Genomic DNA, 12,840 nt, shown 5'->3' on the forward strand with positions numbered 1-12,840 from the left:
GACATGGATAGAGGCTAGAGTCAGCAACCCAGGCAAAGCAAACAATTCTCAATAGAGACGCTCTGTGCCCGAAGTCCCTGACCCACACCACCTTCTGCATACTGGGTTAGTGATTCTCTCACGCCTGCGTGACAGTAACTCAGCATAACACACAGAAAGGTAAATATGTGAGGGGCAGCAGGAATGTGTGTGACACTCACTTGGCTTGCCTCGACGGAGGTCCCAGGACACTCATGATTTAAGTCATCCACCTGAAGAAAGAAACAGAAAATGAAAGAGAGTGGGTGTTAATGAAAGACTAAGAGAGAGGGAGGTGGCTGGTGGTGGAGGGCAAACATTTTCCACCAAAACAAACATGCATTATTTATCCTTTTAAATGCCTGTTGCATCATTTTTATTTTTACCTCATTAAAGTAGTAGGTATGCAAAGTTAAGGCATAATCTACCAACAGCCTGTTCTTTCCCGGGGGAGAGCCAGGTGCTGGGCCTGTACTGCTGGTAGTCAGGGGACTGATCTGGGACAATGGCAGACAGCAGGCTGATATGCACTGTGTAATTAGATCCACTAAGTTGATGACTATATTGGTATAGTTGCAATTCATTTATTTGGTTGTGTTTTACACACGCTAACTATTTGATAATTAGCATGGTGTGCTATATCTAAATCCCGTTAATGGGAGCAGGAAATGAGAGTACGAAACTCTTGCACACCTTTCCTTCTGGGCCTGGAGACTCTGACTTGTCTGTCAAGGCATGTAATGACAAGGTTATGTAACATATATCAGGTTTATAGTTCACTCTATGGCTAAACACACACTGTAGTTAACCTAACTGTAGTCTCGCTTTGCCAGACACTCCTCCAAAGTGTGCTGAAGGAGAGTCTGGCTACTCCACACAGCATTCGGGGATGGGAGGAAAACATGCTGTGGTTTATTGGCATTTCTTTAAACAAATCTGAATCGTCATGGGCGGTGTTAAACTCCGCACAGAGCCGCAGCAAAATAGTTGTGCAAGAGAAAACTCAGATTGGACAGATAGTCTAGCTAGCTGTCTCAATTTACCCTGCAGAGATCTGAGGAGCAGTCAACAATAGTCCTCATAACTCCACCGAATTTAAAATTCCAACACAAAGAAAGCAGAAGGAAACGGAAAATACATGCATCCGGCGGAATTTCCTGCAGCACCAGAGCAATACCAGAAGTGGAACGCAAAGGATATAGACTAGCCTCACTGTGGACCCTAATGAGCTGTTATACAACAAGGATGCTCTGCTTGGTTTACTTTACAATAATTTATACTCAGTGCAACGTAGGAAGGCTTTTTGCACACCTCTTTTGTCGGGCAGGTGCGTTGGCTATGACCAAAGGTAGCAGATCAGAATTTATCTGATAAAGGTCTAAGACCGAAACGTTGTATTTTCTAAATAAGTAATAGCTTGCGAAATGGTCAGTGTGCGGGATTCTTTCTAAGCTCACAATAATTTATACTGTAATAAATATAACCACTGATATGTGTTCCTGCGTTAATGGCTAAAGTAAATTGTATTTACCACTGGAGATAATAATCACCTTTTAACGTTTGTGACTTTTAGACTCCAAGAAGCCATGTATCACTTTAGACAACCCATTCAGTTTGTATGATTAATTGGTGGCGAGAGGTTTGGATCCTGTGTCACCAGCAAGTATTTTAAGTGTTTTGTGAGAATCCAACCTGTAAGATACTGACCTTGTGTCAGTTCGTGACACCGGCCGTGCTTAGCACAATAGCTGTACATATTTCAGTATAATTTTCTAACTGTTACCAGTTGTACATGTTATGAGACAGCCATTTCCTCATAACATGCCTTACCTCCTTTCTGAAGTATAGTAGAACTGTTTTTGCATAACTAGCAGCGGTAAACTACATGAGGTAAATACTGTGTATGAGTTTACAGGCGCGGTCACTCAAGCTTATCTCGCAGCAGATCATAAACATAATCGCCCTCAACAGAGATTCTAATCTGCTCATATCTGCTGAAGCAAAGTGAGGCCAAAACACAACAACAACTCTAACAGATATTAACCAAAGTCACTGTGTTCCTGCAGACAATGTATGATTCTTTTCAGAGACACACATGTAGCTCCATTGCGACCAGTTTAAAGGATTCATCTACAACAAAATCTTACTGAGAAATGCAAATGAGCAAAGAAAACTAATCCTATTTACTTTAGTAAGCCTGCACAAAAGGTAGACTTCCTCTTTGTGTCCTTATCTCTTTGGTCATCATCCCTCTGCACTATTGTTCCCAGCTCTGGCCCGCCGCCAGGTTTCAGGAGTGAGGTGAAGCTGGAGCAGGACAGGCTGGGTGTCATGTGTTGTCAACCTTATGGCAAGAGGCCCTCAGCACACCTCTCCTGCACTCAGCCTAAGGTGCTTATTGTTCAATACTGACAACCCTTTATTCAGTTGTAATTGCATGGTATTATTATAACAATAATTGCACAAAAATGAGTGTGCAGGACGCTTATCTTAAAGGCTTACTCATAAAGGCAGGTATGTCTTATTCAATTCTGCCCATCACAAAATTATAATATATTTTGATTTCCATAATTAATTGGAATGAGGTTAGACAAGTGTTGTCATATTAACAAATCATTTCAGAGCGTAAGAGTAACAATGCTTACTTCAGAGTCCTCGTTCAGTCCTTCCTAACACAGTCTCATATTTTAAACTTCTGGAATCAGTCCTGTGGTCTGTGTTGTTTATGTCTTCACATATGAACTCTAATTTTGGATTGAAACTCATCTCATCATCTCATCATTTTATCACCTAACATGCTGACAGTTTCAAAAACACACACATAGAAACAGACCGTGAATACCAGGCTTAAGTTACTACAATATAATTGGCTAATGTGAACATATGTTACCCCAGTGAAGTTACATAAGTTAAATAGGGTAAACCCAGATCTATGCTACAAGTGCAATCACTCCAAATGGACTCTGTTTCATTGTTTGTGGGACTGTAATAAAATGAAAGACTTCTGGAAAGAGGTAGCACTAGGTAGAAATAGTGTCTGTTAAGCTGCCTCTCCACCCCAAAGTATTTATCCTGGGGTTGTACCCATCTGACCCTAACTTAAAAAAAGAGATAAAAGTACTTATAGATATGTGTTTACTGCAAGCCAAACGGTTGATTTATCTTGCTTGGAAAGATGTGAATAGGCCTAGCATTGGGCGGTGGCTTAGAGAAATGTCTTCTTGCCTAACAATGGAAAGAATAACATATGGTTAAAGATAGACAAGATACTTTCAAACAGGTTTGGGGACCATTCTTGAACAAATGATGTGGGTGATATTCTGGCAAATGAGGGGAATTCTGAGTAATCTAGTATTTTTCATGCGGGAGAGAGATATTTATATTGGCTTGTGACACTGTTTGATTGGTTAGATGCTCCAGATATATCCTACAAGAAAGGATCAGACCAAAGTGAAAGGTAATTTTGTCTGTATTTACTCTCTATAATTTGTGTTTTTATTTTATTTTATATAAGTTTTTTTTGTATATATTTTTATTTTTATTTTTAGTCTGTTGCTGTGATTGCTGTCTGTAGTTTGGTTTTTGCTTTTATTGTTTTTCAGGGTTGGTCTACATTTCTGTATGTCTTGGTTAAAATGAAACAAAATAAACACATTGTTTAAAAAAAAACACACACACACACACACACACACACACACACACACACACACACACACACACACACACACACACACACACACACACACACACACACACACACACACACAAGAAGCCCTGAAATCCTCATAAACAGGTGACATGCATGTCTGACAAAACCAAAGCAGCATCTTTCTTACTGGACATGTGATTCTGCAGTAAGAGTTTATGCTCAGAGGATGTCATGAGCTAACTTCATGTGCCAAGTGTAAACAAAAACAAAACAACTGATTTTTAGAAGCTTAAGTCTGAAACACGTGTAATGCCACAAAATGATAACTCTGTTAGTGAAAAGCAGCACAACTAGACATTTAACACAGTAACAACTGCAAAAAATATGAGCCTACACTGATATGAGCAATCTGGACTTTGCTCCATGCTCTTGAGTAAGACATAACAGTTGTCTGATTTTATGTATTTCAAGCCATGCAGCCAGCTGGCTGAATCACAGTACACTGTTGATGATGTTACGGGTTTATTTAGTGTATACAGGTCTCTGAATCAGGGCACAGAGAACCAGCACAAGACTAAATCAGGTCAGATTTCACAGATTCTATCCCTATCCGTTCACGTAACATTCATATAACCTTTCTAACACACAGAGAAAAAAATGGGTTTTCTCATTTCGTTGTTAATGTGTAGTCATTCCTAAACTTGTTGAACCCAAATGAAAGCACATTTCTCTCACCACAGAGCTAAATGCTGCAATTAAGGCTGAGGGTGACATCAGATGTAAATGTATGGTAGCAACATATAGTTGTCTGCTCTCTTGCAGCAAGCAGAACCAATACCAAACAGTACAGTATGTGATTACTTCATAGATGAATCCAAGGGCATAACTTTGGGTTCAACATTTGGGGCGTTGAGATCTCCACTTTTGAGCAAAACTGAAATTTTGAGCATATCAAACACTGCATTGTGGCGAATTTTTCTGCAACAATTTGTGCCTTTTCTGCATCAAGTTAGGGTGCAAATGTCTTTATTTATGTAAAGGAAAGGAAATTATAATAGGTAGGCCTATTTGGGGTGGGTTGCAGTGGCCAGTTTTGATTATTGGGGGAGGGGGGGTCATCCCCCCTGTAAATTACGCCTATGGATGAATCACTGTACAGTTTAAGTGTATCAATATCATGTCAAACCTGCAGCTTCGATCACAAAACATTAATAATGTGCTGACAATTAGTATATACGACACATTTCCTAATATCACAATAAATAGCCTAATTAATAATACATCATCTCTATAAACAACCAATCTCAACTTTCAAACCAACATTAAGTCATAAAAAAGAGATTACATTAATTACATTAATTATGAAGTTAAACAGCAATTAGTCAACTTCACCTGCTGAGGAAGATCATTGAAAGCTCCAGAACAGTCACTGAGTGGACTTTTTTTGTGGTGAGATTTATCAAGTGGGAGCCATGTTTATAAGAAAGAAAGAAAGAAAGAAAGAAAGAAAAAAAGAAAGAAGTAGCCTATCTTAGGAACTCACAGTGGTGGTGTTTTCAAGACGGGATGCTCAATGTGAGAAACTTGGGCGAGACAGCGTCTGAAGCATCAGCCTGCCATCACAGCCCGATCAGGACAAACTCCGCAGGAAATTGTCGATATTTGTAACCGCTTGTTTTAAAGTAGAACCGTTAAAATCCCAGACTGTAAACTAGACAGTTGTCGTCCAGCACAGAGCGCAGACGTTTGTTGCCGGTTCCCAGCAGTAACACAGTCGCTGAGGAGACAAGGCGGGTGCAGGTGAATGATATGTGACTCTGCAGGTAACTCAATCTGAGAGGGGAGGAGCTCCACGGACACTTTACTTACTTACTTTACTGGGGGGCCGGTCGGTCACTGTGAGCTTTTCTCACTCAAATGCTGGTGATGCAACTCACTCATCTGTTTTATTATCCTGTAAAACATAAAACAACCCACACTGAGCAGCTTTATTTGGAAACAGAGTGAATTTTTGTGGTGTCTAATTACCGCATGGTATCTAATGTACTGTAAATCTTATTAAAAAGTGAAGCAGTGGTTCCAAACCTTATGGTTTGTGGCCTTAAAATAAAGCTACTATATCTACTTGTCACGTCACAAGATGTGGCCTAAGTGTGGACTACAACCAAAGTGTGATTTTTCCTCCTCAGATAGTTTGATTTAAATGATTTCTGATCGTTTCAGTATATTACAAGAATACAAAAGCAAAAATTACAGAAGAGTAAGAATAAAAACATTACTTTGTAACAAATGACTTTTTTCATTCTTTAATCATCTCTTGATTTATCTTGGGACGCTTTGCAGATCCCGACCCCAAGGTTGCCAATGCTGTAAAGCATGAGTGCCCCAAGACCTTATATGCGATGCCCTGGGTGACATTTACAACATTTATATGGCAATAAAGAACAGATTTCAAAAATGCTGTTTATGATTTACAATGCATAAGCCCAATTCCATTTTATATGCAAGCTCTTCAGTTTTGTGATCCTTCCATTTCCGCAGGTTTCCTTTGTGCAGCAAAGTAGTGACTGGTCTAAACTAGTTGGATTTAACAGGAGCAACAGTGTGGCACACTGCCCAGGTTTCAATGTCACTGGCTGGTAAGAATGACCACTCTTTGTCCAGCTGCAGTGAGCTGTCCCTGCAAAGAAAATCATTAAGATAATGCTGTTGTCCTCTTCTGGGTATATTACTGTATTTGAACAACTACTTTAATTATTGTGTTTTAACAAAAATGCAAAGAATTGAACATTCCACATGAAACCAGCAGTCAGATGTGATTAAAAGGGGGAAATATAAATGCTTGCACACACAGTGGCTTGACCTACAGTCAGTGACATGCACAAGTGTATGTCTGTGCTCGGCTGTTGCTCAAGCGCAAGTTGTTTTGAAACTGGTTACTTTGGAAACCTTGCCATTGGGTTTGATCATTAACTCAAGCTGTCAGTAAAAGAAATCACCTGTTTGAGGAATGTGGGGGAGGAAATGACTAATAGTTACAACAATCTGACATCAAATATGTGCAATTAACAGTTTAAGGAGCCAAACTAAAACATTAATTCTCAACCTAGAATATGTTTTTACAGGTGCCATTTGAGTCAGTGTCAGGTACTCTAAAGAGATTGAAGCACAACTAAAAGCATGTTATAGTTTGTTACAGATGAATAGGAATATTGGAAGGTTATTTGCATGTATAGTCGAGTGTGACCACACTCCAGTTGACCTGAGTTTTAAAAATGGAAGACATGGGATCAGAAAATGTTCCTTTTTTTTAGGAATAAAATCAGTGTTGTCACTATTCAAATCGTAATCAAAACAGTTCTGCCCTCTACTGGTGATGAAATAATATGAGACTTATTATTGTTGTATGTTTAATATAAATAATCAATAGTAACACAAATACATATATTAATCTTCAACACGTGTAAAAAAAAAGAAAAAAAAAGAAAAAGAGCATAGGGAAATGAAAGAAAAATCTGTTAATATGTTTCTAAGGCAAACAGGCCTGACTGGACCAAAGTTAAATCCCTGAGAGATCCTGCTAGCACAGATGAACCAGTACGTAGTATTTAACAAATTAAGTTATAAAAATAACAGTCCAAACAAACAGTCTTCACCTTATAAATATTGAAACTGTCTTAAGTTACTTTGATTTCTGGCCGTACCAAAGAAGTGCAGACGGGCTGAGTTCAGCTATAACATACAACATGAAGATGAAGATGAAGAGAAGGCGTCTTCATGAATAGACACTAAAAGACACAAAGAAGAGCAAAAACAAATCAGTTATTACTATACATTCAACTGTACCTGAACAAACTTAAAGCACAAGAAACACAAAAAAGTGTGTGAAACAATATGTAGTTATCCAAAATCAATCTTGCTAATGACTGCAGGTTTAGTTTAGTTTTTCACAAGTCTTCATCCACGTTGATGTATGAATGTATTTCGGCCATCAGCCACCTGAATACAACAATATCCATCTTTTCAGAATAAGAGATTGGATTATTGTCCTTGGATCTATCTTGAGAGGAAAATTTGTGGATGTGACGACATTGTACAAGGTATACAGTATCACTTGAATGAATGCCACCCATATCAATAATTCAAACTAGTCCTAAAGGGAACCAGGGCTTATTTCAATCATGGACTAAAGCATGAACAAAAGGAAAGCTCAGTGCAGTCAGGTATTTCAAAACATACGTATGAGATGCTAATTATGTCGAAATATCTTTTCAATCAAAATAAATGGAGACTATTAATGTAGGCCAGTCTTTTCATGTGATAATGAAGTATGTAGTCTATGTATGACACCAGATATTGCAATTTACCGACCCGTCTATCATTTATGCTGACATGCAACTGTCAAAAAAAGATTTGTGATCTCACATGTCCAAAAATCCAATAAAGCCATCTATCATGGCTGGTGTAGTCTTGCATTGCCAGACCTATCTCCACAGCGCTGTGTCAGCAATGGAGTATGGTCTGGATACAACGCCTATCTATTCTGGGATAGGGGGAAAACACTCTGGATTGTTTGTATTTCTTTAAACCAATTCCAACCGTCCGGGGTGGCGCTAAGTCCCAATAGCGGAGATAGTGAGAGGGGAGGTACATCCGGCACGTGATGTCAGGTTCAATCCCAGCAATGTACATCCGTTGAGCCAGTCTATGGCTAATGAAGTTTAATATACACTGTCTGTGATGAAAACTAATGAGAGTGGGACTGACCTGGCCAGTCGGGCTAGAGTGCTGAGAGCCAGGACTCCATCTAAGCCGTAGGCAACGAGTAAGACGCTGCTAATGATTATGTCTGCCCTCATCACGTACGTCTGCCACACTAGGAAGTAGATCGTCAGCAGGATAGTTGTCCCTGTCACAATGAGGTTAGCCAGAATATAGCGCTCACTCTCCGTCAGGTTGCCCTTCACACCTGCACAGGGTCAAAGACGGTGGGAGAAGGTTGTCAGTTACTGTTGAATCTGTTGTGTTCTGTTGTTAAAGGGAAGACAAAAAATGTATAACGAAGTCTGCATTACAAACTGGGGTCAGGCAGTTTGAAAGGCATGGGCACATACTAGACAGGGATGTTCAAACGAAACGAAACAATGCTATTAGTTGTATTATGGGAAATGTTGGATCCAGTGTTTATAGAGCTTGACCCATGCTAGGAATTGAAATCAGGATGTCTCATGCTCAACCATTTTTTCAAAGCATATCACAGGTTTTTAGATTAATATACCTGTTTTTGACATCCTACAGGCAGCTCTCGCTTACCACCTATTTTAGCACTGTAGACTCAGGAGAGTCATGTTTCAGTGGAAATCTTCTAGCTTCACTTAAAGTCAACACTTTGTTAATTTTAAGAGATTGGATTGTTTTGAAATATCTCGTCTCCATTGGCCTTGAACGTATACACCATGTTGATAGAAAATGTAATTCCTAATTCCTAATTCCTAAGACAAACAATAAGAAATCATGTTGTAGCAGTTTTGATTGCATTAAAAGGTTGCTCTTCGATTAAGACTCAATCAGGACAAACTTGAAAGCTGCTGGGAAGTCTGATTTAAGTATGTCGCTCCATTTCAGACGTTTAAGTAAAGTGCAATAGATACTAGAATTCCCAATGGTCCTACTAATGTCTACTAATTAGTGTTACCTGTTTTGTTATTTACTGTATAAGTTAGATGTAAGAAGAAGCATCAACCTAAATAAAACTATGATATGGTTTGGGAAATGGATGGTAAGCAATAATGTATGATAATGCAATTAAGTATACTGTACTTAATTGTATGCAGAAAGTTAACCGACATGGCCATGGGCTCTATGCTAAAGTGGCAGCATGACCATAATGGAGGCATGCTAGAAAGGCAGTCATGGTTCGATGTGTGACTCTGTTCTCTCACCACAGAAAAAATGGAGGAAATCCAGAGCAGCCAGGAGGAACAGCAGACAGACATCACAGACCAGAGCATCAACAGGATAAGGCAGCACCAAGCCTGACAGCGAGAGACACATTTACTGTTCTCCACAGGTATATCAAAAAAAATAACCCGGGGCTGTGTAACATGTTCAGCACTCACTCTTTCTGATGATCAAGCCGAGGGTGAACAGGAAATAGAAGACAAAGTAGACTGTTGTCAGTTTCAGCAGCAATTGGAAAGTAACAGATGACAGCTGGGTGCAGAGTTAAGGTGTTATATTCATCATCAGTCAGTCAGTCAGCGACAGAGAGAGTCGATTGTCCTAAGTAGTTAACGTACTTTAGACGTAACGTTACTCAGTTGAATGAAAAGAAAAGGATACTACACTGACGTTAGCTGATCTTCCTAGAGAGAGAGAAAGAGAGAGAGAGAGAAAGAGAGAGAGAGAGAGAGAGAGAGAGAGAGAGAGAGAAGGAGAGACAGACAGAAACGCAATTAACAAAGTTAGTTAAGTTGTCTTTACGTCCTTGAATTAACACAGTGAAACAAAGTAGGAGTATTGATACCCTCAACTCTTCAAAGTGGCTGTTAATAATATGAATGAATTTGTTAGCGGTTTCACGTAGCTAGTTATCTTAAAAGCGTGTCTGTAGCAACCATAGCAACGCGTCTACCTACCAGGTCCGTGCATCGCCATTTTGATTTTTTTCCCCTCCTCAGCTCTGTCACTTCCAACCAAAAGGATGCACGTCTCTGCCTACTGGCTGGAAGACGAACTACAACTACAGCCAAAGAGCGCAATATGAAGAGCGCAGTCTTCTAAGAATGTAGAATGTAGGCTAATGTAGGCCTATACTGCTTACGTTATGTAAGAAGTACGGTTAAAATTAGTCTCGCATTGCCAGACCTTACTCCACCGCACTTAGATATATCTTTAGATACATATAGTATGGGTTAAAAATGAATGGGTCCTGCAGGACTTTATTATTTTAATAATATTCTGTCAACAGGGCAAGCATGTACAACATGATTTTTTGTACGTTGGATCTAATTTTTTATGTTTGTAATATATTTTTGTATACATTATTATTGATCTATGCATGCTAATTGTTTACCTGACGTTTGTATATTGCATTTTGTAAAAAAAAAAAAAAAAAACTTGTAAAAATGTAAAAATTGTACATTGGCCATTAACGTTATTTCTTTTCTGATTGGATGGCAGGCGTCTGTTTGAATGCCATGGACTGCTGCTCAAACATAGCTTCATTAACTACTGTCAGTCACTGCACAAGGTATTTCAAAATTGCAGGTAGGTGGTCTAACTATAATTTACACAACCTTAGTTAAATGTTAAGACTCACTCCGCTCTAATCCACCTCCAGCAAAGAAGCTCTGATAAACCCACCGTAGCTATGTATGTAGCCTACACTACATTCTTACCACCAAATGGCAAATGTTAGCAACTAGGATAGCCTAGCTGCTGGTGAAGCATTTAGCTAGCAGCTAAAGAGGCAACACGTTTTCTCAGTAGTTAACAAAGACCAGAGCAAAAAAAAGAGTAAATATTTATTTTGGCAAGTGAATGAAAATGAATGCTAATGTTGCTCCATGTCTGCTGCATTTGCAACCACGTTTGGTAACATGTTTATTATAGCAACTTTATAAGGTGATAATATGTTGATGCTTTTCCTTTCAGCTTGTTAAGCTGCCCTCATGTGGCCAAAACAACAATTAATGTCGCTTTAAATAATGGATGACGATTAGAAGACAGATCCCAAGGTAAGTGGTCATTAGATAGATAGATAGATAGATAGATAGATAGATAGATAGATAGATAGATAGATAGATAGATTTTTATTGATCCAAAAAAATGGGAAATTACGGTGTTGCAGCAGCATATCAGACACACATCACACATACAGAATATACATGAAGTAAAAGGATACAATATACATGAAATAATAATAGGATAGAATATAAGAACAAATAGGCTAGTTTAAAATATCTATAAATTGGGACTAAAAACTGTACAACTGTTTAAATAGTATTTATAAGCTGTAGGTAAACAAACCTATTGTACAAGTTGCAAATAGTGCAGTTTTGATGTCTATGAGTCTTATCTGTCACTCAGTGAAGAAGTGGTAAATAGTTTGATTGCCTGCGGTAGGAATTATTTCTTGTATCGGTCCGTGCGACATTGAAGCTGTCGAGCTTCAAGTTTTTGCAATAATACAGTACACAGAAAATTAATGGGGTGGAGGCCCTCCACAAAGATTTGATATATCAAGATACAATTTGTCATGTCACTTAAGCGCCATCTTTTTTAAAGAATTACTTCAGCATACACACAAACTTATTTTTGCCAATTATGTGCACCTTGCTTGACCTTGCTACATTTATTACCCGGAGACTCACTCTAATTTTACATGCCAAACCTTAACCCACAGCATTACCTAACTCCCTAACCTTAATCCTAAGATTTAATATTTTACCTTTTGTCCCAAAATAGGAGGTGAGTTGCCGTAATGTGACTTTGTTAACAGGGTTTATCTCCACACATGCTTAGTTAAGATTAGTACAAGTGGGCTACACACTCACTCACTCACTCACACACAAACACACACACACACACACACACACACACACACACACACACACACACACACACACACACACACACACGCACACACACACACACACACACACATTCACGAACATGCAGAGAGAGCTATATGGGATAAGAAATATAGAATACCAAAATGAACTGCTTTAGCATAGCCAGCTGTTTCATTGTCCGCTGCAGCCTCTATCTGTTTCTCTTTCTTGCTTGTCCTCTGAAACAATCTGCATAGTGTGGCTGAAAGAACGGAGGCGTTGTTTGGGTTGAATGGAGGAAAAGCAGAGGGGTGGAAGGGGTGGAGAGGGAGATGCTCCAGCTGTGGGGGAACAAGAAAACACAACAGCATCTCACATGTGGGTGAGGCAGGGGGGAGGGGGCGTCAAGGCTGTGGGGGCTGCACACAGTGGCATTGTTATAGGGGGGGTGGGATGCAGCTGATAAGGTTGAGAGAAATGGATCATTCGCTCAAATTCTCCCCCTGGGAAGCCTTGACACAAAACACTCCTGTTACTGTATGGTTGTTTAAGATGGAATTTACTGTAAAAAGACTGCACAGAATTGTTTTTAAATCACTACACAACATACTGTAGATC

At 39.2% G+C, this 12,840-nt stretch overlaps 2 protein-coding genes and 1 long non-coding RNA gene across 3 annotated transcripts in view; 1 reads left to right on the top strand and 2 right to left on the bottom strand.

The window, feature by feature from the left end:
• eps8l2 (EPS8 like 2) overlaps positions 1-5,477 on the bottom strand; it is a 68,385-nt gene extending 62,908 nt beyond the window's left edge. Inside the window, exons 1-2 of the mRNA XM_031283482.2 lie at positions 5,211-5,477; positions 201-251 (exon numbers count right to left, since the gene is read on the bottom strand). Of these exons, the coding sequence (XP_031139342.1) occupies positions 201-235 (35 nt within the window). The 5' untranslated portion in view covers positions 236-251; positions 5,211-5,477. The remainder of the gene's footprint in view (positions 1-200; positions 252-5,210) is intronic.
• A 1,587-nt stretch (positions 5,478-7,064) lies between these two features.
• LOC116038461 (transmembrane protein 80-like) lies at positions 7,065-10,408 on the bottom strand. Its single transcript, XM_031282899.2, has 6 exons — positions 10,306-10,408; positions 10,010-10,032; positions 9,787-9,880; positions 9,610-9,702; positions 8,435-8,636; positions 7,065-7,455 (listed from the first exon to the last, which is right to left on the bottom strand). The coding sequence occupies exons 1-6, from the start codon at positions 10,322-10,324 to the stop codon at positions 7,443-7,445; spliced, it is 444 nt and encodes a 147-aa protein (XP_031138759.1). The 5' UTR covers positions 10,325-10,408; the 3' UTR covers positions 7,065-7,442.
• LOC116038463 lies at positions 10,352-11,402 on the top strand. Its single transcript, XR_004102108.1, has 3 exons — positions 10,352-10,454; positions 10,850-10,919; positions 11,324-11,402. It is a non-coding gene; the product is annotated as an uncharacterized LOC116038463 (long non-coding RNA).
• The last annotated feature ends 1,438 nt before the right edge of the window (positions 11,403-12,840 follow it).

Source organism: Sander lucioperca, chromosome 7 (genome assembly GCF_008315115.2).
Source record: "Sander lucioperca isolate FBNREF2018 chromosome 7, SLUC_FBN_1.2, whole genome shotgun sequence".
In the NCBI taxonomy this organism is placed as follows: domain Eukaryota; kingdom Metazoa; phylum Chordata; class Actinopteri; order Perciformes; family Percidae; genus Sander; species Sander lucioperca.

Coding starts and splice junctions, on each gene's coding strand:
- LOC116038461 (XM_031282899.2), bottom strand. Junction 9,881..10,009: donor GATCAGCTAACGTCAGTGTA/GTATCCTTTTCT, acceptor CTCTGCACCCAG/CTGTCATCTGTTACTTTCCA. Junction 8,637..9,609: donor TTTCCTCCATTTTTTCTGTG/GTGAGAGAACAG, acceptor GACCCTGTGCAG/GTGTGAAGGGCAACCTGACG.